This window comes from Leuciscus leuciscus, assembly GCF_965113295.1.
Source record: "Leuciscus leuciscus genome assembly, chromosome: 24".
Classification (NCBI taxonomy): Eukaryota; Metazoa; Chordata; class Actinopteri; order Cypriniformes; family Leuciscidae; genus Leuciscus; species Leuciscus leuciscus.
The window spans coordinates 26,202,881-26,226,397 of NC_138723.1; the positions used below are offsets into that span (position 1 = coordinate 26,202,881).

At 38.1% G+C, this 23,517-nt stretch overlaps 1 protein-coding gene across 4 annotated transcripts; it reads left to right on the plus strand.

Moving 5' to 3' along the window:
• Nucleotides 1-347: 347 nt before the first annotated feature.
• rnf34b (ring finger protein 34b) lies at nucleotides 348-23,260 on the plus strand. Of its 4 annotated transcripts, none has more exons than XM_082157865.1 (8): nucleotides 348-483; nucleotides 10,076-10,300; nucleotides 11,943-12,392; nucleotides 14,777-14,839; nucleotides 15,040-15,280; nucleotides 18,914-18,943; nucleotides 19,651-19,692; nucleotides 21,199-23,260. In XM_082157865.1, the coding sequence occupies exons 1-8, from the start codon at nucleotides 478-480 to the stop codon at nucleotides 21,387-21,389; spliced, it is 1,248 nt and encodes a 415-aa protein (XP_082013991.1). In that variant the 5' UTR covers nucleotides 348-477; the 3' UTR covers nucleotides 21,390-23,260. The 4 variants fall into 4 exon arrangements, with proteins under 4 accessions (XP_082013991.1, XP_082013992.1, XP_082013993.1 ...); XM_082157866.1 differs by having other exon boundaries at nucleotides 15,079-15,280; XM_082157867.1 differs by lacking the exon at nucleotides 19,651-19,692.
• Nucleotides 23,261-23,517: the final 257 nt, after the last annotated feature.

The following is a 23,517-nucleotide window of genomic DNA, read 5'->3' on the forward strand; positions in this document are numbered from 1 at the left end:
GAGCACAGAAATTCCGTTTTGTTGAAAGTCACTGAATAATTCGCACATTAAGGCAGTTTCCTTGTTAATGAAACTGAGAGTGGGGATTTAATTAGCACGGCTAGGGAAATTAGCAAATCAGAGCTGGACATAATTATCAGCGTTTTACACATCTGCTTCCAAACAAGGTCTGTTGAGAAAGCAGTTAAAGGGTCACACTCACACACTCCAGTGTCGCTGCATCAAACTGATGTCTGCACACATGCGTGGCTATAAGACACGCCCACTCGCCGGCAAACTCAACGCCGATTGGCTGCTATACATACCAGCGGGCCTTGCTATTTCGGGATTGGCGGATCCGCGCTTTGCCATTACGTTATCCTCTTTTCTACACATACACAAGGATGCTAGAAAGAGAAGACGTAATGGAGTGTTCCTGAGTGTCCTTGCAATGCAAATCACTTTAGAATTCGACAGTTTTCACGGACGGGAGTTGCAATGAAGGTATGTAAAAAATACATAAATGTCAGATGTTTTATTGACATCGACGAGATTTGTCATCTGCATGTAAACAACGAAATAATTGATTTCCGTAGGCTACTGACGTTCGATATGTCAACAGTCGGACTTCTTAATAGTTGCATCAGTTGGATGCATCAAATGACTCCGCAAATAGCAATGCGTGCGTTCTTCCTTATTTTGTATGCTCGTGCATTAGGAGTGTTTGCTTGCTTGGGTGACAGCTGCATTGTTTTTATTGTCGTTTAGCAAGAGATATCTGTAGATATCAGGACAGGTGCAGCTTGATTTGTCCAGTGGAACAGAGTGTACAAGCAGTGATCACCATAACCCAGTTTATCCCAGCACTTCTCTAATGAGATTGGAGGAGAGTCTTTGCCAGCAGTCACTGGATGAGCTGATATGAATGGACAAGCAGCTCAGACAGTCATGAGGGACAGAAGTGATTTCCCCTACTAAAACGTCACAATTAAATGATATCATAGTGATAATGACGACCGAATAGCGATACAAGTATTGCGCTTGCGATAACAGCATAGGGGATAACAGCAGTGGTTCCCTCTAAACGTCGCGATGTAATTACGCGCTTAGTAATTATGACGTCAGAATGGTGATGCAAATCATTACAATTCTTATTGTGATGATTGCTACTTGTATAAATGTTCAGGCAGTTCAGACAGTCATGAGGGGCAGAAGTGATTTTCCCTACTAAAAAGTCACAATTTATTTATAGTATAGTGATTATGACGCCAGATTAGTGATACAAATAATAGTGATTGTGAAAACAATCAGATTAATATCAGTGGACCAGCATTTCACATCGTTTCTCCTACTAAAAATGGCTTGATTTAGTTATGTAGCCTATGTAGTGATTATGACATCAGAATAATTATAAAAAAAAATGAATGTGATTCTGATTGTGATGACTGCTAGTCTTATGAATGTACATAAAGTCAGGGAGGATATTAGTGATTTCCCAGAAGAGAGTCAGAATAGTCATGAAAATAGTAATTGTGTTGTGATATCTGGCTGAGCTGTAGTTAGACCAGCGCTTCAGAAAGTCATGGCTAAATTGTCATTTTTGAATTGTGGCATAGTGATTATGACATCGGAATTGTGATTAAAATGATTGTGATTGATTCTATTTGCAATGTCTGGTTGAGCAGTTATTATTGGACCAGCATTCCAGACAGTAATGACTAAAATGTCAGTTTTGAATTATGATATACAGTATGCCATCAGAAGAATGATGAAAATGTTTGGCCATGCTGGTATAAATGGACATAAACATACCACAACTCAACTATCACATAGTGGTTATGATGTCAGATTAGAGGAATATGTTGAAAAGTGTGAAGATGAAAATGACTAATTCCAATAGTGATTATTGACTGAGTTTTTACAACGGGAAAATCTGCTCAGACAGAGATGATTCCTCTCATTAAAACTCAAAATTGATAGTGATTATATTTATGATGTCAGAATAGTAGACTGTAACAAGGAGGGAAGATTGTAATAAAAATGTGATTATGATTGTTGTGATTTGCCGAGATGTTAGGAATGGAGAAAAGTTGCTCAGTCACGTGGAACAGAAGTGATTCCCCTTCTAAAACATCACAGTTGAATTATGACATGATGAATATAATGTCAGACTTGATTATGATGAGAGATGTGATAAAAAGTTTTGGTAGGCTACTATGGTTTTTAATTTAAACCGTTAATAGTGGGAATTTACTTGCGGGGGAGAAAAGATCTGTTTTTTTGTCAGCACATAATGACTAAATGCTTTCAAATACTAATTTCCATTCAATGTGTGAGGCGTTTTTTTTTTTTTTTTTCAGTGTTGACCTCACTTCTTCAGGGAGCGGCCATGAGTGGGTATAATTAGAGGGTTAATCACATGTTAGATAATTCTGAATAATTCCTCTCATTCAAAAGAGCACCCCTGTCTGGCCTCGTTTCTCCCGGTGGTTTCTGTGATGGCACTGTGTAGTGACACTTTTAAAGCACAGAATCTCCCGGGAAGCAAAAGGACAAACCGCCTTCTGTTCTGAAAGAAAGCTTTTTCTGAGGATAACCACTCTTCTTTTACATTGCTTTTGCTCAATTTGAGTGGGAAAGCATTTCAAATCAGACATAAGGCGGAAGTATCAGGGATTTTTTTTGTTAATGTGAATTGTGGTTATTATTTCTGGAGGTGTTAAGAAACCCTGATATTGTACATATCAGTCAATGATATTTATCTGTTCATTCATTCATATTCTACTTTATTTGGTATCTGGTCCACACTATAGCTGAAGTCATTATTTTTAGGACTCTAGAAAGAGTTAAACAGAAGTCTGGAGAAGTTTCAGATGGAGATAATCTGCCTTCATCTGTTTTATATTAAAAAGCAGTGGAAATGAAATGGCGTATCTCCACCAAGATCATTATTAGAAACGCCAGTCATTTTGTAATAAAGTTAGCAAAAAAATAATAATAATCTACTGATGATTTACATTTACATTTTACATTTAATAAAAAAACATTATTTTGTCTTTGTAACGTTGTCTAAATACTTTACTATATTAACGATGTCTTATTAGATCCCAGCAAGGTTCCTACATTTCTTTAAAGGATTAGTTCACTCAAAAATGAAAATGTTGTCATTATTTACTCACTCTCATGCTGCTATTTATCAATTTGTTTTGATGAATCTTCTTCACACAGCTCTTTTTCCAAACAAGGAAAGCTTATAGTGAATCAGGATTATTATAGTTAACTAAAAATGAAACTAAAACCATGAAAAAACATTTCCGTTACGTAAAATATGTAATATACACGTTAATTAAAAATATTATATATAACACACGTTAATAAAAATAAATAAATTTAAAAAAACGTATTCTATCTCAGCTTTTTGCCAAGATGACATTACTCATTTTAATTTAGTTTAACTAAAATAAAAATGAATAAAAACTTTATAGGCGTAATAACATTTTTTTTTTTTTACGGACAAAAACGCACAGCAAAATTACTTTAAAATAAAAATAAAAATATGTAAAATTCAAAGCTTGTTGAGCAAAAAAAAAAAAAAGCCATTTACTTTTAAACTATATTTAGTTTATGATGTTTTTATGATGTTTTTAGTCACTGTTTGTGGCTTGACTCCTTCATTTTAATTTCTGGATGAGCTATTCCTTCAAGAAACGTGTCTTAAACCAACAACATGTTCAAAGCTGCTCAGTCCCATATCTGCTTGTGTGATTAGTTATGCACTCTCATGTGAATGCTCATTAGTCAGAAGTCATTGGAAGTCATGCATCTCTGTCAGTGGAAGGGATTTCATTACTCTGTAGTTCTTCCTGAGCTTTACAAAGACCGTCTCTGCCGGTGAGAGGAGAGACGAGGCATTTGCTTTACCTTTATTCCGTTGTGAATCAGAAGTGCTGATTCATTGTTTTTAAGAAAATCAGGCACAAGTCAGTATAACGCGTATCTTGTCAAGTCATCTTATTCCCAGTGCTTAATGCAGATATAAGTTTCTGCATGTATTAAATCTTGAGCACTGGAGACATTAGTCTGAATTCAGTTGATGTTGGCATGCATGTGGTCTCTCTGGAGTCCAGTGTCCTCATCAATTAAAAATAAGCATTTACCTTAAGATTTGCTTTCAAATGAGTCCCTGTGCAGCGAATCGTGACTTAGGGGAACTGTAACGCTCTGTTTTCCTTGAAGGAAACGGCGCTCTGAAGGCTCTTGGTCTGACATGAGAGAATAGGTCATCAGATCTCTAAAAGCAGGAGACTGTATCGCTGGAGTCCTCCAGACTGTCAACCTGTCAGAAACTATACCAGAACCAATGCTGGGTCAGATGTGCACACACACGTTATATAAACAAACACTGGGAAGTAGATGTGGTGCTTTTTCCTTTAACTTGTTCAGTCATTTCTCATTTCTGTAACTTCCACTTTGAAGCCTTTATACAATGCATTATTAAGATATTCACAAAGCACGCTAGTTTTGGGGAAAGTTACTTTTAAAAATATTTGCATTACAATATTGCATTACTCCCTAAAAAGTAACTAATTGTGTTTTTTTACTTTTTATGGAAAGTCAAGTCACCTTTATTTATATAGCGCTTTATACACTACATATTGTCTCAAAGCAGCTTTACAGTGATAACAGGAAAATGATTCAGTTCTTATCCAATAGTGTCAGTGCAGTCAAATCAACAATATTGTTGAATATAAAGTAATGGGTTAAGTTACTTTTGCATTACTTTTTCTGACCTAGGCTGGGTTTGCTTGTTTTGTTTTTAAATAATAAAAAAGCAATTGTAAAAGACCTTTCACACCAGAAGTGAAATAAACAAGCCTCAGGCTGAAGGAAATGCAAATTCACTCTTGTACAGTAGAGGGCGCTGCTCAAAATAACCTTCAGCGGTGCTGCCACTCTGGATCACAGAAGAATAGGATCCAGGAGAAGAAAGTTCTCAAACCAAAAAATTAAACACAAATGTGATGTTTAACTAAATGTATAAGGTCCTACTCGACCTGCTCCGAGCGGGATTCAAACTCGGGTCTCTGGCGTGGGAGGCGGGTGCACTTACAAGGACGCTAAAGACCAGGACGCTAGAGCGCCTCTTGAGATCAGGGGAGTGAGGTTTACACACATGCACAGCTCTTACTGGCCTAGTACGTCCATTACACTCACCCCCCTAAACCTCACTCCCACCCGGGTCATGGCACCAAATCTAACCAGTCCTACTCGACCCCCTCCAAGTGGGATTTGAACTGGAGTCTCCGGCATCAGTTGCTAGCTCGCCTCTTGAGGCCAGGGGAGTGAGGTTTACACTCACAGCTCTTACTGGCCTACGTCCGACCGTTATAGCATTACCGCATTTTTGCTTATTTGTACGATTGAATTGGATCATCGAAGGTCAGCAGCAAAGACACTGGTTAATAAAGTGAGATTAAATACATAAAGTATATTGTGTTATTTAACATATTTAATTATTGCTGGTTTGTGTTAAAAAATTATACTTTTTTTTAATTCATTTAGAGGAATACTTAATATGTTTTTGTGCAAGTGATATAAGTACATGCAAACTCACATTTAGTCTAGAACTACAATAAACATCATGTTCACACATTGCTCTGCACTTACTCTGATTTCTGAGACAGAAGAGCTGTCAGTCAATAAATGGGAAAACAAAGTAACTTGCGTTACTTATTTGAAAAACTAACTCTGATACTTTGTTGTCAGTAATCCGTTACTTTACTAGTTACTTAAAAAAGTAATCTTATTACGTAACTTGCATTACTTGTAATACTTTACCCGCAACACTTTACTCAGTTCGATTCAAGTTTATTTGTATAGCGCTTTTCATATACAGTGTCTCTTTCAATACACATTGTTTCAAAGCAGCTTCATAGAAACTGTTTCAATGATACAGTCAGTTCATATGGCAGCGGTAATATACTGTTATACGATAATACAAGTTATGTGGTTAGTAAACAATGTATTCACAATGAACACAAAGAACATGTTAGACAATGATACATTTTTTATTATTATAATTACAATAGGATCATTTTTGACATTCATATTTTGAATGTAGATCCAAAGTTGGTATCATCTGAAGTCTTTGCAAGTTTAAAAATCATGCATTACTTCATATTCTACATTCAGGCTTCATAAAAAGTGCTGCAATTTGTAAGTAACAAATGCAAATATATACACAAAAAATGCGAGGTCTTGGGTTTAGAAGCTGCCGTGTTCTTCTCTCAGTGGTTTTATGATGGACGTGGCCGCCTCGCTGAGCTCACGGGGCTCTAATTGAAGTGACAGGGGGAAGCTGTGCCACCGGCTCTCTGCCAGACTGAAGCACGAGCAGCGGCTTCATGCCCTGACCTTACGTTACGCAACACGGAGATCACGCTAACTGCCAGACTGTTCAAATACTGAGGGAACTGCCAGAGGGATTCCACTCAAACCCAGTGTGCGCTTCATGAACAGCTAACATCATTTATAATATGATAAACAGGAAATATTAGTGGCCTGCCAGACAGACTTCAGTATAAAGGGTTGTGCTTTTTGAACTGGCTTACACTTATTAAATGAAAAATATATTTGTTTATTATTATAAGTACTATAGTTATGGCTAATACCAAGTTACAACAGTTTTGCAGAAACTTTATAACTGGTAAAAAAAAAAAAATTGTTCACTTCCATTCAAAAGTTTGGGTTCAGTCTGTATTTTTTTAAGATATTAATACTTTTATTCTGCAAAGACTCATTTCATTGATCAAAAGTGACAGTAAAGACATTAAATATAATGTTTTGGATTTTCCTGATTATCATAAGAACCCTGAGGAAATGTATCACGGTTTTCACAAAAATATTTTAGCAGCACAACTGTTTTCAACATTGATAATAATAATAAATGTTTCTAGAGCAGCAAAACAACATATCAGAATGATTTCTGAAGGATCATGTGACACTGAAGACTAGAATAATGATGCCTAAAAAGTCATCACAGAAATAAATTACATCATAAAATATATTTTAAATTGTAATAATATTTCACAATATTACGGGTTTTTTTTATGTATTTTTGGTCAAATAAATGCAGCCTTTGTGAGCATAAGAGATTTCTTTCAAAAACATAAAAAAATCTTACTGACCCCAAACGTTTGAATGGTAGTGCATTTATGTATATTGTTGTCGGGTCCACAAGTCTGAGCACCTTTTATTTAGTTTTTCTAATTTAATGCAGTTTTTTCATTACAAATTATATTATCAGCATAACAATTAGTGTTAAGTGTTGCAAAATCAGCCAGCCCTTTTGCTATAATGTCTGCTCTGTTGTCTTTCTATATAAGAGAAAGAATCACTATTCTCTAATTGTTGTGTGCTCATACTGTACATACACAAAAAACACACAGCAGTGTTGGCCTGCATTTTGTAAGTGTTTAAACAGTAAACGGAGAGCTCCGCACTGGCATGAAGTTGGTTTGACGTTGGACGTTCGATATTCGTGTATTAGGGACCGTCTCTAAAGTTACATGTGACATTGGTATAAACGTTTCTAACTTCAATTGCATTTGAAGACAATGACTTACAGACATAAAACCAACAGTAAAGTGTTCATCTAGGTGTAACGTATGATGCACACCTTTTAGATTTTTGATATTTATTCCAATAAACTGTTAAATCATATATAAATATTGCTATGTAATTCGCTACTGAATGGGGACACACACAAAAATATGACATAAAACCACCTGGCTTAACCTGCCCTGCACTGAGCAACAACAGATTTCAGCCGCTCAGCCAACACTGATATGTCAAACACAGAACAACCCATCGCTCTCTCTGCACCATTGGATGCATGTATGCTCATTTCAGCTCATTGATTCTCCTGCTCTTTAACAGAAGATGCATCCCCCCCCTCCTCTGAAGTGTTATTCTGAGACAAGACATCACGGCGCCATGTTGGATCCCAGGCGCTGATGAAAGCTGCCGGTTAGCCATGTTTCATGATGGTTGTGCATTTGTATGCATAAATGAGGGTTTATTAATCAAAGAAACAATGGATGTTGTTTCCTGTACATGGATTTTATTTTTATTTTGAGTTCTTATGCTTTACTGTCCCTTCACTGAGCAAGCACGGATCTGATTGGCAGACTTTACGAAACTTCTGTGAGTTTTTATTAAAGTGCACTATGTAACTTCTTTTTTGTTTAAAATGAACAAAATTTAAATAATGAGTCAACACGCAATCGAAACTTCTTCCAAAACCTGTTTTTGTCTTACCCTGATTCACTATGGTAAGCCCGTTATAAGTGTTTATGTTATAGACCTGTCAGGATGGTAACCGTGGGGAATTGTGTACATGCGTCACTCGCCCGTGTGTGTAACTCTTCGAATCTGTTAATACAGAAACGTTGCTCCAGCTACTTTGATGCGTGTATGTTGTGGGAGTGGCAGGGGTTAGTTGTCACAGCGAGCGAGAAAGGTTGACACGGAGCAGCTAAATCTCGAACCTCTGGGGAATCACCCATTTTAAACAAACGGCATCAGAGTCAGCTGGCAAAAAGAGAAAGCGACAGAACTCGAAATAAAACAAGAATCAACATTGGCTTGGCTTTTCAGAGATGGCGAGAACTGAGGGATTTGAAATGTTTGAAATTTGTATTACTCAACAGGTGAAAAAGGTATTTTTTGGAAAGATAAATTGCCATTATGTAGCTCTCTAACAGAGTTCATTGTAAAGCGTTATCTATTGTGAAGGGTCAATTCATTATGGTTGTTGTAGCGCTGTGCTGGGATTTATTTTCAAGGAAGTACCGTGTCTATTAATGGGTAAAACATGTCTTCTGCTAGTCAGGGGTGCGTTTCCCAGAAGCATCGTTAGCCAACTATGGTCTCAAGTTCCAATGAACTCTATTGGTAACGACAGAACTTGCGACCATAGTTTGGGAATGCACCCCAGCTTGAGATCGTTTCCATCTAAACTGGATATATCTCTTACTATAAGCCTATAGTAGTGAATGGTTTATGAACATTAGGATAACTACATTCATCCACAGTCCCGTATGGCCGTATGCCAGCGGTATTATGAGACATTCAGCATAGTGAAACCAACAGCATAGTGAAACCAACATCTTCTAAATTTACTCCTTAAGTAAATGAAAGCTCTAGAAACATCAGACCATTAGACCTTTGGAGAGTAAGAATACTTCTGGTAATGCATGCTTTTTATGATTATTTTGAAAGCATTGTTTGGTTTGCACATGCATTTGGCTGAAACCAGAGACATCCATTAATCTCAGCTGTTTAGCCCGTACTGGCGTTTTGCTCTGCCGACTCCGTTTTAACACTCCAAATGAGTGCTAGAATTAGCCGGACCTTGTCTTGCCCTAACTGCCATTTACACTGTATCATGTTCCTTGAGGATTCACTTAAGGACTGCAATGCATTGATTTAATCCAGATGATTACTAACAGATTTTATGAGTGTTGAGGTTGAGTGGATTCAGTTGTTGATGATGTACAAGTTACATATTGTGAAGCATGCACTACAGTTTTTGAATATATTGAATATATATTTTAAAATGTTATTTATTCCTGTGGTGCAAAGTGGAATTTTCAGCATCATTACTCCAATCTTCAGTGTCACATGATCCTTCAGAAATCATTTTAATATGCGGATTTGCTGCTCAAGAAACATGTATTAGTATCAGTGTTGAAAACAGTTTTCACTTAGAATGATTTCTGAAGGAATGTGACTGAAGACTGGAGTAATCACAGGCATAAATTTAATATTAAAATATATTAAAATGAAAAACATTATTTTAAATTGTAATAATATTTCACTATATTACTGTTTCTGCTGTATTTTTGATCAAATAAATGCAGCCTTGGTGAGCATGAGACTTCTTTTAAAAACCTTTGTTTAAAAAATTTGTTAGTATATGTGCTTGATTTCATGTGTGACTGGCACACGAATTTGCCCTCTGTGGTAAAGTGCATGATCGTTTTTACCATTGCTTTATCATAACACACACTGTGAACATGTCCCTCTTCTCCAGGCGGGGGCCTCCTCCATGTGGGCGTCATGTTGCGGGCTGCTGAATGAGGTGATGGGCACGGGGGCGGTCCGCACCCAGCAGCCAGGCTTTGGAGCCGGAGCAGGGCCGTTCCGCTTCGCCCCGAGTGCTGGTTACTCCACCTACCCACCCAGCAGCACCACCTCAGGAAGCGCAGGCCTGGCGTGCAAAGCCTGCGGACTGGCCTTCTCTGTGTTCAGGCGAAAGGTAGGATACCTGGGGTTTATGAAATAGGATTTATGATTGTGTATATATAATGTTGATCTGTCATGCCTAAGTCTGGCATGCCTCATTTCCTGGCAAAGGAAAGGACAGAAGTGATGAAAGGTCGAAGCATTCACTTTTCCACAAAGCATCTGTGTTTTGAAATCCTATCAGCACATTCACACCTGTCTGCAGACGCTCAGATGCCCGGACAGTGTGATGCATTTGCAGATGCTCACACCAGCACACATATGCACAGACCTGATGGATAGACCTGACATTAACCCAGAGTGCAATGCTTTGATTGAACAGCTCATTCATCAGCAGGGTGGCATTTGATAACAGCCGCTGAGCTTGCCAACAGAGATTCCTCAACGGCTTCTGAGAGTCTGAAAGTGTCTTGAAAAACGAAGCTCATGCCGCAGTGATTTAGAGATGGAAGTGTTTGAATTCTGTCAGTGTCAATCAAAACAACTAAAGCATGACGTAATTAAATCACACACATAATTTGGCTGTTTAAAGCTATACTATGCAACGGTTGATGAAGTTAGTTGCAGAGGAACATTGTTTTTGTTATAACGTGAGTTAATACAATAATGGAAGATGGATATCTGAAAAAGATTTCTTATGAGAACCTAGTTAATGCACAGCAAATGTGATGCTATGTTGAATTTTGTTTTATTATAGGTTCTGTCGCCTTCAGTTTGTTTAAAATGCTCTAAATGGGTTGAATGAATGATTCAATGACTCACTCATAAATACTTCACTTGTTTCAATCAACACAATTGTTATTTGAAGCACAAAGTTACTTTCAAAAGGTGATTTGCTCTATTCTGATCGCCTCCGCAGATATCAGTGTGTATATCGGAACTATGAACTTTTATTCCAGTACTTCTGTGATAATTCCAATATATGTGACACAGAAATATCGATAGTGCGTGTGGTTAAAAAGCGGTTTCACATCTTCCCATAATAACTGCTTTCTCTGACTCAGCGGCAGATTTGAATATTCCGATTCTCATTTAGGAATGACATCACGTGGGGGTTTGAATCGAGATCGTGACCTTTTAACGATTAATCGTGCAGCTCTACTACAGATTTATAAAACTGATCCGAGATCAGGTAAAAAACATATAGACACTGGTTTATGGGTTCACGAGATCACCTAGCAGTGAACCATTAAAATTTCATACCGTTTCGAACCGTTTTTGCGTCAAACCAGTGATTCGAAAAAAATTATTCACTGATGTTTCGAACCTTCACGAAGCAGTAGGTGGATACCAATTTGCGTACATATGCACTATTCTATACCGTTGTGTAGTATAAATAGTGTGAGTAGTCAGTCGAATGATGCGAATAATTGGACCCGTCATGCACTCAACTGTCGCAGCTTTCCTTACGTTTTCCTTACGGAGGGGGAGTGGCAATCAGACTCTGATGTTGAATGACAAAACCTTATGAAATTCACACACTACACAGTTGAGTACATAGTGCATATAAGTGCGTCATTTGGGACACAACTAGTGTTTTCGAAAATGTCCATCCCTATTATGATGTACTCTCTCATTATTCAAATTTTTTCATTTTGAACCAAAAGAAAAGTGAGGTAATGTAGTTTTAATGATTCATCTCTCTCTCTTCCCAGCACGTTTGCTCGGACTGCAAGAAGAGCTTCTGCTCGCTGTGTTCCGTGCTGCAGGAAAACCTGCGGCGCTGCGCCACCTGCCACCTGCTGTGGGGCACGGCCTTCCAGCGGCCCAGGTTAATGCGGCTCCGCGTTAAAGACCTGCGGCAGTACCTCACGCTGAGAAACATCAACACGGACACCTGCAGGGAGAAAGAGGACCTGGTGGACCTGGTGCTCTGCCATCTGGGTGCCGAGCTGGAGATCGGGGAGGATGAGGAGGAGGAGGAAGTAGAGGAGGCGGAGGCGGAAGCGGAAGCGGACACGGACAGCCTGCCGTCACTTCCGCGCTCTCTCTCCACGCCGCCCGCTTCCACGGCGCGCTCCTCCTCCCAGCAGTCGGCGCTGTCCGTAGCCGTGTCTCAGGGAGAAGCTCTCAGTCGCAGCGATAGCTCAGGGACAACCAATCAGGTGAGGCGCTATCTTTCAGTCACTTTACCGATGTTTTCCCATGCATTGCATCACAGTTCGGTTATAGAATGCAGTTTTGTTTTGTTTTTTGTTTTGCCCAAAAAAAAGAGGATTTGGACACTTCAAATGTATGAGTGCATAACATGATTATCAAGACTGTCATGAAAGACTTATGTTTATTTTACACATTTTTAACATGGAAACAAGTTATAAATACTGTGTATATATATATATATATATATATGTACTGTATATATATTCATTTACTATAAGACGTGTGATTCAGCATTTATAATCAATAAGATATATTCATTAAATTAAATGTGGCAATTTACAAAAAGAAATTAAATGCACTTTAATACATGTTTATTTTATTTTATTATAATTTTGTTAAATTATATTTATTTATATTTATTTTCAATAGTTTAAATGGCCACTAAACAGAGCAATATTTTGAAAAAACAACAGTGTTTACAGATTTACACATTCAACCTTCAAAGTATTTTTTAACATAAAAAAAAAAATTACGTTCACTTTCTGAATACACAAGCGAGGATTTCTTCTCAATCGTAAACATTTTTACTCCCTGATCTATTGACTCCTGTTCTCAGTACAGTTATTAAGCTGCTTACAGCCCTCAGTTAGCAGGCGCTCATCCGCTCTGACGTGCTCTGATGTGACGTGACCGCGTGGATACTGGAAACAGCTGTACCCCACCAGGCTAGCCGTGACGTTTAAGCCTTTACTTTTTATTTAGACGTCACGTGACATGCTGAGCGTGTTACATAATGTTGGAACGGGTTGTCCGATAATTCCTGAATGATTTACACTTACAGTTAAAGAACAGCACAGACATTAAAGCGCTTTTTAAGAGGCAAATGACTAAGTTTGATAACTACACAAATTCACCCTGAAGTTTTAAAGAGTGTGTCTGTGTGTTCAGGAAGAGACTGTGATGGTCTAGTGTGACTTCAGAGCCTGAGTTGGCAGACTGACCCATTCATTATTAATACGCAGCCAGCCAGCAAAGCTGCACGACGACTGTATGTGGCCCGTGTGTGTGAGATCTCAGTCCATGTGCTGAGCCTTCTCATAAACACACAGTCATTCTTCTGCAAGACAGCAGAGAGGAACAACGCAGAGCCATTAGCTAATTGTTCTGAATGCGGCAAATAGGAAAGGAGAGAGTGAGAGAAAGAGAACAAACGCTGTGTGCACATAGTCCTTATTTGAATGACACAGGGAACGAATTATTGCAGTCAGTGGGAATGAATGATTGAATCTGTAATGTGTTGTTATTTGATGTGCAGTCGCAGAAGCGAGGGAAGCTAATTGTGAAGATGTGATGGTAGATGGTTTCATTTAAATGCACTTAAACAGACAGAGATTATTCATAGTTTTGAAAAGGCATTTTGACACTCAAGAATAGCATGAAAGACTTTCATTTTTAACATGGTGAAAACTTTCCAAGAACAATAGAATGGCAAATTTTTGTATGATTTACTTTAAGACGTGTTTTACAATTTATAATGAGTAAAATGTTCATTGAATTAAATCTATTACTTAATGTGGCAATTTTAGTTCAATATAATATAATATTTATTTATTTATTATTTAAAATACTTATATACAATAAAATATTGTAATGTGTCTTAGTTGTATTTTTATATTATATTATATAATATTAAATTACATTACATTATATTTAAATCTGGGTCTTTGAACTTTCTATTCATCAAAAGTTAATCATGTTTGCGACAAAATAAATGTTTCTTGAGCATCATATCAGTATATTAGATTGATTTCTGAAGGATCATGTGACTAGAGTAATGGTGCTGATAAATTCAGCTTTATATTCACAGGAATAAATTACATTTTAAAAAATAATTAAAATGATGATTTCTATATTCAAACAGAAAACAATTCTTTTGAATTGTAAAATTTCACAACACTGTTTTTGCTGTATTTTTCTTTTCACATTTTTTTTTACTGGCTGCAAACTTAAAAAAAATATTTTTTTATGTTTTTGTTGTTATGTGTAACATATTTGTATTTAATATGGCTTGAATTTATATTCTGAAACATTAAAACTTGAAGACTACAAATTTTAAATATATATATTTTTTAGTCTTCTTTTTTTCCAGCCAATCTAACATTTATTACAATTATTCATTTAGCATTTTTATTCATTTAGCATATTTTTTTCCACAGCTTTAATCTATCCAGTTTTCTTTTCCAAATTAACACAAACACTAAAGAGGAGAGCTGATGGGATCATTCTGTACTCACAGCACTCGTGATCCGCACTGCTCATCGGGTCAGAACACACATTCTGACTTCAACCGGATTTTAATGTGATCTTGATTTCTGTGTTTTATCTTCAGGAACATGGAGATGCTGCATCAGTTTCCCTCCTCAACCTGGAGCCTCATGACGACATACTGGAGGTGAGACAAACCATCCCTGTGTTCACTTCTGACAAAATCAGCATGCCCTGGTTGATTGTGCGACCTACTGCAAAGACGATTGGGTTACTTCAGCATCCATTAACATTAATAATTCAGTGGCATCCAATAATTCTGCTCAGTGTTTGGCAAATACTTTTTAAAAAATCAGCAGTCTGATATAATATCAATGTGGACTACAGATCCGTCTACATGTCTCTGTTGCCGTCTGTCCCGAGCAGGCGAGCCCAGCGACGCAGAGACGAGCTCGTGCCTCCCTCTCGGACCTGTCCCGCGAGGACGACATCGAGAGCCTGTCGGTGCGGCAGCTGAAGGAGATTCTCGCCCGCAACTTCGTCAACTTTTCAGGCTGCTGTGAGAAATGGGAGCTGGTGGAGCGCGTCCATCGTCTCTACAGAGAGAACGAACTCAACAGAAGATCCAGTAAGACTCGATGTGACGCATTATAATGAGAGTTAAGGCCAATTTATACTTCTGCGTCGAGTGTACGCCGTAGTGTACGTCGTAGGGTACGCACGTAGGCGACGCCGTCGTGAGCATTTATACTCCTGCGAATGTCTGTGTTGCTCTGCAGTTACACCGCCGAAACGCTAGTTGGCGCGGGTGGGTTTTAATGTTCCAGTTCCACTGTGTTTACATTCCTCGCGGCTGTTTTGAGTTTAGGTTTCTACGAGAAATGGCGACTGAAGGACAGGAGTCATACAGATGGCTGTATTTCCGCACTTCTTCAAGCAATCTCTCGGTCACTTGGTCTATTTCCATGGCTCTTCACTGATCTTCGGAATTTAAAAATGGCGGGCGGGCGGTGCAGAGTGCAGAAGATCATTCCGGAAATGCGTAGGAGGAAACGCGATGCTATCCAGCCGACCAATCACAGATCTTGCGGTCCGCGTCGCCGCGTCGCGTAGTTACATTTTTGAAGAGGTGCGCGTCAGGGTACGGCGAAGGGTACGACGTATGGTACATGTCAATGCGTATGCTACGCCGTACCTTCTACGCGAACCCGACGCAGAAGTATAAATTGGCCTTTAGACTCTACCTAAAGTGGTCTACTTATACTGTGGTTGTTTCTTAAACATCTATAGTCACCTAAAACTATTAATAGGCAAGAGAACGGTAGAGACTTTAGTTGATTCAATACATGTTATTCAATTTCAATAACAATTCAATTATTGATTGTCATGCATTAGATACAATGAAATTAGCAAACCTTATGGTGCACCCAGAACAGCACAACTGCTATAGACATAACTATGACACAATACACACAAACAACCTTCTTGACAATTGCAGTGGAGTTGGTAGCCCAGGAGAGATCGGCAGAGATATATTTGCCCAGAAACCTTAAAATAGGGATGTGCAATATCACGTTTTTTGACCGTGAATGATTAAAATGTCTCCAAGATCTGCTTTTAAAGAAATATTGTAGTATCGTGCTACAGGTCATTCTATCAGTTAAAGTTCTGACACCTCCGTCCCAACATACTGTACAACGCCATGTACATTTACATCACATGTTAACACAGATGTAGGATTATGCTCACTTGACATTGCAGTTATTTACAAATAACGAAAGTTTATTATTTGGGAAAACAGCCAAAAATGATCCAAATATTATAGTTGTCCAGTCTGAGACAATTTATTTAGTGGCTTTTTGGAGAAGGACCAAGTTTGAGATGCTTTAGTGATGGGCCACATTTAGTTTTTTTTTAGACAGCAATTAATAGAGATAATAAGACTGACATCAGCAAATGCTGGATTAGTCTGCTGTACAGGAGAGTTGAAAGCATATACTGTATATCATTCATTAAAAGGTATGACCGCTGAGATTGACTGGCTGGAAGAATGTCAAATAAGAAAGACAGAGGGTTAAAGGAGTGACCATCAGTCCACCATTTGATCTCTTAAACAATTTGGTAGGGATCATCAGCAGCATGTCCTGAAGGTACCCGAGAAGTTTGAATGCACACGTGACATTGCAGTTATTTACAATCACGGACGTTTATGATTTGCTTGCATTTTAAAGCCCTAATAATGGTGTTTGTGGGATAAGTGGGGACAGTCATGAATGGAGAGGTCATAAAGAAGTGGGCTCAGCACAGAGCCCTGTGGGACACCCGTGCTGAGGGTGAGGGTGGAGGACAGATGGGGGCCCAGTCTAACAGTTACCCCTTTCGCACAGAGCATTGATCCCAGAAAATTGCCATATAAATGCTAGAGTGCCTTCTGTGTGAACGCAAACATGTCTATCCCGGGATGGGAACCTAGTAACATTGCTAGGATCAGTCCCGGAACACACCATGGGCCCTATCTTGCACCCAGCGCAATTGACTTTGTACACCGACGCATGTATCATTCCTATTTTGCACCCGCGCAAAGCGGACTTTTCCCTCCACAGAAGCACGTCGGTTAAATAAGAAATACACTTGCGCTCCCGGGGGCGGTTCAGCGCAAAGAGGAGGCGTGTTCCGGCGCAAACGTTCCTTCATGCTATTTTACAGGTTTAGAAAACAATTGCGCCACTAACCAGGAAAAAATAGTTTAAAGTCAGTGGCGCGTTGCGCATGTTATTCATATGCTATTTTAAGGGCGCATGCTTGGCCATAATCAATGTAGCGTGTGCACAACGCGCACTTTGATTCTCTCATCTACACAGAAGCAGCAGTTTTCATTTTTGCAAATCATACATTATTACGATAGATAGATAGATAGATAGATAGATAGATAGATAGATAGATAGATAGATACATAGATAGATAGATAGATAGATAGATAGATAGATAGATAGATAGATAGATAGATAGATAGATAGATAGATAGATAGATAGATAGATACAAATTATCATACGCCTGTTTAACCGAAGTTAATTTGGGTGGGTTTCTCCATCCCCAATGTCCCTGACGAGAACGTCGGTCTCCTCGGCTGTGAACCGCTGCTGGCGCGCGCCTGGCAAATCCGCCGTTATAATAGGAATCCGCTTTAGAACAAGCGCGCCTGCTCTTAAAGGGAATGTGAGATGTCGCTCTGATTGGTTTATTTCACGTTACGCCCAAACCACACCTATGAATAATGAAGCTACTTCAGACCAACCCCTTTTAGATTTGTGCCGGGCGCAAGAGGCATTTATCCCGCCGGGAAAATAGCAACAGCGCCGGAGACCCGCCCACAAAGTTACTTGCACTTTGCGCTTGACACTTGCGTTTCAGATCGTTAAAATAGGGCCCCCTGTGTGAAAAAAGGCAGGACCAATGCCATAAGCTGTGTGTCGTAGTGATGACGCTGAAGCAGAGATCGTTCGTTTGTGGAGCGATGCGCTAGTTTATGATCGAATCAGAAAAAAAGGCAGTGTGGTTTCTCGAGAGAGAAATCGCAGATCATAAGCAACCTTAGGCACTGTGGAGATATTACACGTCACATCCTGATGTCACGTGTCTTTATGGGATGTGTGTGAACGCACGCACAGATTCCAGAAAATCACTGGCTGTGTGAATGAACCAAAATGTACATTATCAGTATATTTTCCGGAATCTCTGTGTGAAAGGGGCTTAACAGTCTGAGAGCGATTTGTCAAAAAAAGGCCTTGATCCAATGTCAAATGGATTGGAAAAAAGTCAGCAAGTTTTGTGACCAATCTGAATTCAATCAAAAAATATTTTTTTAAGCAGATGATCCCTCTTCTAGAAGATATCATGAAGATGTTTAAGTAGAAGAATAGTGCATGAAATGTTCCTTGGGTACTTTATATAACAGACGGTTTTATCTTTTACTGGCTATATAATTGGCAAAATAATGAGAGGGAAACTCTGTGGTCAGTTTTCTGGATGTTCAGGCTGAAAATAGCACAGCTGACATCATATAATAAGAGCGATGGATGAGAAAGAACGCAGTCATTTTATCACAGTCTTCGAATCTTTTTGGCAGGCTGCATGTGAGAAAAGACAACATGAAATTGAATCAGTCAAGGATCAGCCCCAAATCAGCTGTGGCTAATAGGATTTTCAAACGGGCTTGTGCTCTCCATAAAATTTATTCTTTTCATTTTCTTTTTCTTACAGTGGAAAATGTTAGCAACAGCCTTGCTGCAGGTAAGCCAACCTGTTTTGATATTTTAACTCACAGTATTATTTTTTACAATTATTTATATACTATTAAAGTATTTGTTAATATTTTGAATAACTTTTAATTTTATATTTTCAGTTTGAATTTTAGTTTGTTTTAGTAATTTAGTTGTGCTTTTGTCAGTTTTATTGTTTTATTATGTTTCTATTTAGAATTATGTATTTTAGTTTTTAAATAATTTGAGCACTTCAGCTTAACTGTTGCTAAGGCTACATTTCTACATGCTAATTTTTTCTATGTAATTTTACTTTAGTTTTAGTTAACAATAACAACACTGTTACTTGAGACATTAACCTCTGTTTATTTTGATGGTTTAGTATGAAGTGTTGTCTGCCGTGATAACAGTGTAAATATAAGCTTAGCACACTATGCTTAACTCTGGATTAATGTCTTAACAAAGGGGTCAGGATTTGGCTAGCTAGCGTGAGTAGTTATATTATGCATAATATTTAAAATAAAAACATTAAACCATGATTTACAAATGTTTATATCAAAACCTGACTACCTTACTAACCCAGTGTGAAAATGGAACAAGATAACTTGGAAATATTTTCTTTCTGGTTAACAATGTCAAGTTTTAAAAGACAGTTTTCTATTAGCATGTGAGCATTTTGACAGGGCTGTCCAATGCTAATAACGCTAACTCTACCATTACTATGTTTGTCGATCAAAGTCATAGCTTACCCTCCTCCTATATGCAATGGAGGTATTGGAGGTAAGACTCAGCCTTTTTAATGCTTCAACATCATCATTACCATCATCTCATTACCATGAATGAAAAGTGACTCTTCCCGATGCATGCTGAGAGAGTTTGATGTGTGGTTCTCACGTGCATGATCACATTTGTGTCATGAATTGTACTCCTAATGTGATCTGTCTTTTTATAGCTTGTCACATTACTGTAATTGCACCTTGCCATCATTAATTATAATAACGATTAACACTGCTTGGAAAACAGCCCAAAATGATCCAAAGATTATAGCTGTCCGGTCTTAGACAATATATTAAGTGGCTTTTTGGAGAAGGACCAAGTTTCAGATGCTTTAAGGATGTTCCCCATTTCGTTTTTTAGAGAGCAATTAATAGAGATAATAAGACTGACATCAGCAAATGCTGGATTAGTCTGCTGTACAGGAGAGTTGAAAGCACATACTGTATATCATTCATTAAAAGGTATGACCGCTGAAATTGACTGGCTGGAAGGATGTCAAATAAGAAAGACAGTGTGTTAAAGGGGTGACCATCAGTCCGCCATTTTGAAATTTGTTATAAATTTTAATATCTCTTAAACAATTTGACATTTCGGCACAAAATGTGGTAGGGATCATCAACAGCATGTCCTGAAGGTACCTGAGAAGTTTGAACACAGCGCCACCTAGTGTTCTAGAGATATAAGGATTTTTGCAAAAACGCTTATAACTTTTCAAAACATTTTCCAAAGTTTATTTTCATGTCCTTGCGTTCCTTGGCTTATGCCGATTCCGACGATATCTCCATCATTTTGTTTGTCCGCCATTTTGAAGTGAATGGAAAAACTGTTTTTTCGCTGTTCCTCCTACAAATTTTGTCCGGTTTTGGCCAAAATATGATCAGATAACCTATGGACAGAACTGCACAGAAATGACTCGACGGATTTTTTATACTTGTCACTGTTCCCGAGAAATACCTCTCCAAATCTGAACGTGCCTGGGTTTGTTGCCTTATGCTATTTAGCTTAGCATGCTAATTTGTTAGCATGCTAACCAGTTGCCATTCTTTCCAATATCTTTGCTCTTCTGGCTATGCACTGCTGTTGGCCCCGCATCACTGCATGCAGCTATATTTTAAATTCGATTTTTGTTCTTTAAAAAAAATTGCATGCTCATTTTTTCTGCTTTTAAATATTTAACAATATTTAAATATTTAACATTTCCATCATAATTGCTTTTATTAAATTAGGGGGCAAGACAAAAACATTAATCAAAAATGCTTTCAATGGAGTTTTAAGTTGTATTGAACACGTAACATTTCTTTGAAGCATTTTAATCAAACTGAAAATTTATATCACATTTTTACTGCTCAAAATTTCTTTAAAAATATTGTCAATGCAGTTACAGTATGTACACACACAAAAAAACAAGCCTTTGGTTTAAAAGTACCTTATTACACACGAGCAGAACAGCCACACAAGATTAATAGATGATTAAACCAGATCTCAAACCATCCATGTATTGTCTTGCAGATGGTGTTCAAATAGCTCAGCTGGGCGGCGTGGATGAGAACCTGTGCCGGATCTGCATGGATGCCGTGATAGACTGCGTTCTGCTGGAGTGCGGTCACATGGTCACCTGCACCAAGTGCGGCAAGAGGATGAACGAGTGCCCCATCTGCAGGCAGTATGTGGTGCGGGCGGTGCACGTCTTCAAGTCTTAACCACGAGCATCACCTCTACTGAAAGACCTCTATAGTCCTGCTGGACTGAGCAGGCTGGGGCCGTGAGTGACTGGACCGAGAGACTGCCCCTTTAGTTTCATACTGGGTAAAGTGGTGGAAACCGGTACTGTGCACATCTTATTTACAAGAGCGAACATTTCCTGCTGCACATTTTAATTTGGTCATTCATTGACACTTTTATGAGTTTCTGTGGTTGCTAACCCAGGGAAGATGGATTTTAGAGGAATAAAGTATAAACATATGAAAGTTTAAATGGTTTACATTCCTGTAAACTTTTTGGAAATGTGTTATTGTATGTGCAATATAAGAAATCTTTACGTGTGCGAGTGTAGAGACCGATTGCCATTAAGATGCATGTTGTCGTAGCAACAGTGAAGACCAATGTCGTGAAGGGGGAAAGTAGGTGCCAAAGTAGAAATGTGCAGAATGGCTTCTGGTTTATGTTTTTATGTGCTATGTTATTAATAAGCGTGCTATTTTCATGTATTGGCATACCACAATTTCGTGACACAGGATCAAATGACTAGTTAGCAGTTATTTATAACAAGATGATAAGAAACTTTATCTTATTTTTTCAGACACACTGGAATCCAGCATCTGCCGTTATGTAGCTTATTACTGGAACCTCAATTACTTTTTTTTATCTTGATAAAATTTTGCAGTATCTGTCAAATGTCAGGTTTGTGGTTGGTTTGTCTCCATTGCGCTGCACCAACAAGATTCTTAAAGATGTGCTAAGTAATTTTTAACTGAACATGTGCAATAATAATAGGGTGGTTATTAAGGTAACGGAAGTTAGGCTGGCTGCCATAAGGAAGGTTCACCTTTATGCAGTCTCATGAGTGTACATTATTAAAAACATTTGTCCAAAGAAAAATTACTTGGCGCACCTTTAATTGATTACATGCCTTGGTAGGTTTTATTTACAGAATATTATTTTTTCACTGTTGGTCAAAAATTCTGCTTCGATTTTATTCATCTCCAGCAATACCATGAAAGACACCTGGGTGTGTGTTTTTTTGGTGTGTTGTGTTGTACCACATTTACATGGCAACAAAGATTTCCACAAGCGGTGCTACATGGATTTACGCATCACAGTTCTCTATTACATTTGCTCCATAGCAATGTTATTTGAGTTGAATAAACTGTTACTTCCCTTTTTGTGAATATTTATGTTTTCTAGATCAGGTTAAGATAAAGAGGAGGTTACTTGGTTCCTCTAAATGCCATTTGTGGCTGTGAATTCTGTAGTTAAATCCAAGTGATTATGTCTGTGGTATTGCCTAGACAAACAAATATAAAGGAAAATGTAATCAATTAAACATGATTTTATATACATGTGAAAAAAGGTACATGAAGTATGGATATATTTTCCTCTTTTCTCCAGTTTTTCTTGCATTTTCTTTTAAATGTTACATCCCCCCAGTTTTTCCTTGAATGTAAACAAAATTCTTTTAGTTGTTTATCTTTGAAATCAGTCCAAATTAATGCTACAGTAGAATTTTGCATTCTGATGTCACGTCCATGTACTTCTATAATCAAGACTGTTTTTAATTTGCTTCTTAAAAATCTCCACACCCATCTGCCCAACACTGACACTGTGCTTATGTGTATGTTTCTAATGCTGCTATCTCTAAAAGATGTCACTTGGTAGTAGGTAACTACTCTAGCTGAGCAGACAATGGACAAGACTACACTCTAAATGACTTAAACTGAACGCTGGAAGACGTTTTGGGATTTGGTCTTTGTATTTTGGAATGTTGAACTTTTTATTTTGGTAATTCAAAGATGATTTATTAAATTTAATAAAATATGGTACCTTGAACTAACAAAATAAAGATTTTACTCATTTCAGTGTTTACTCTTCTTTCTGAGGCGCAAAACACTGATTAGCGCCCTCTAAAGGCTGTTTGGTGCAACGCTTACACGTTACAGTCATAGAAATAGAATACGTTTCACTCAATCAGACGTCAGCAGATAAAATATACTGTATATGAATGGCACAATACTCCGATATGGTTGCTAGTTATTCTGGAGAATGGATTCGACAAGGTAAGCCTGTCTGGTAACCTGTACTATATTAAATTGTCAAGTCTCAACTCGAGTT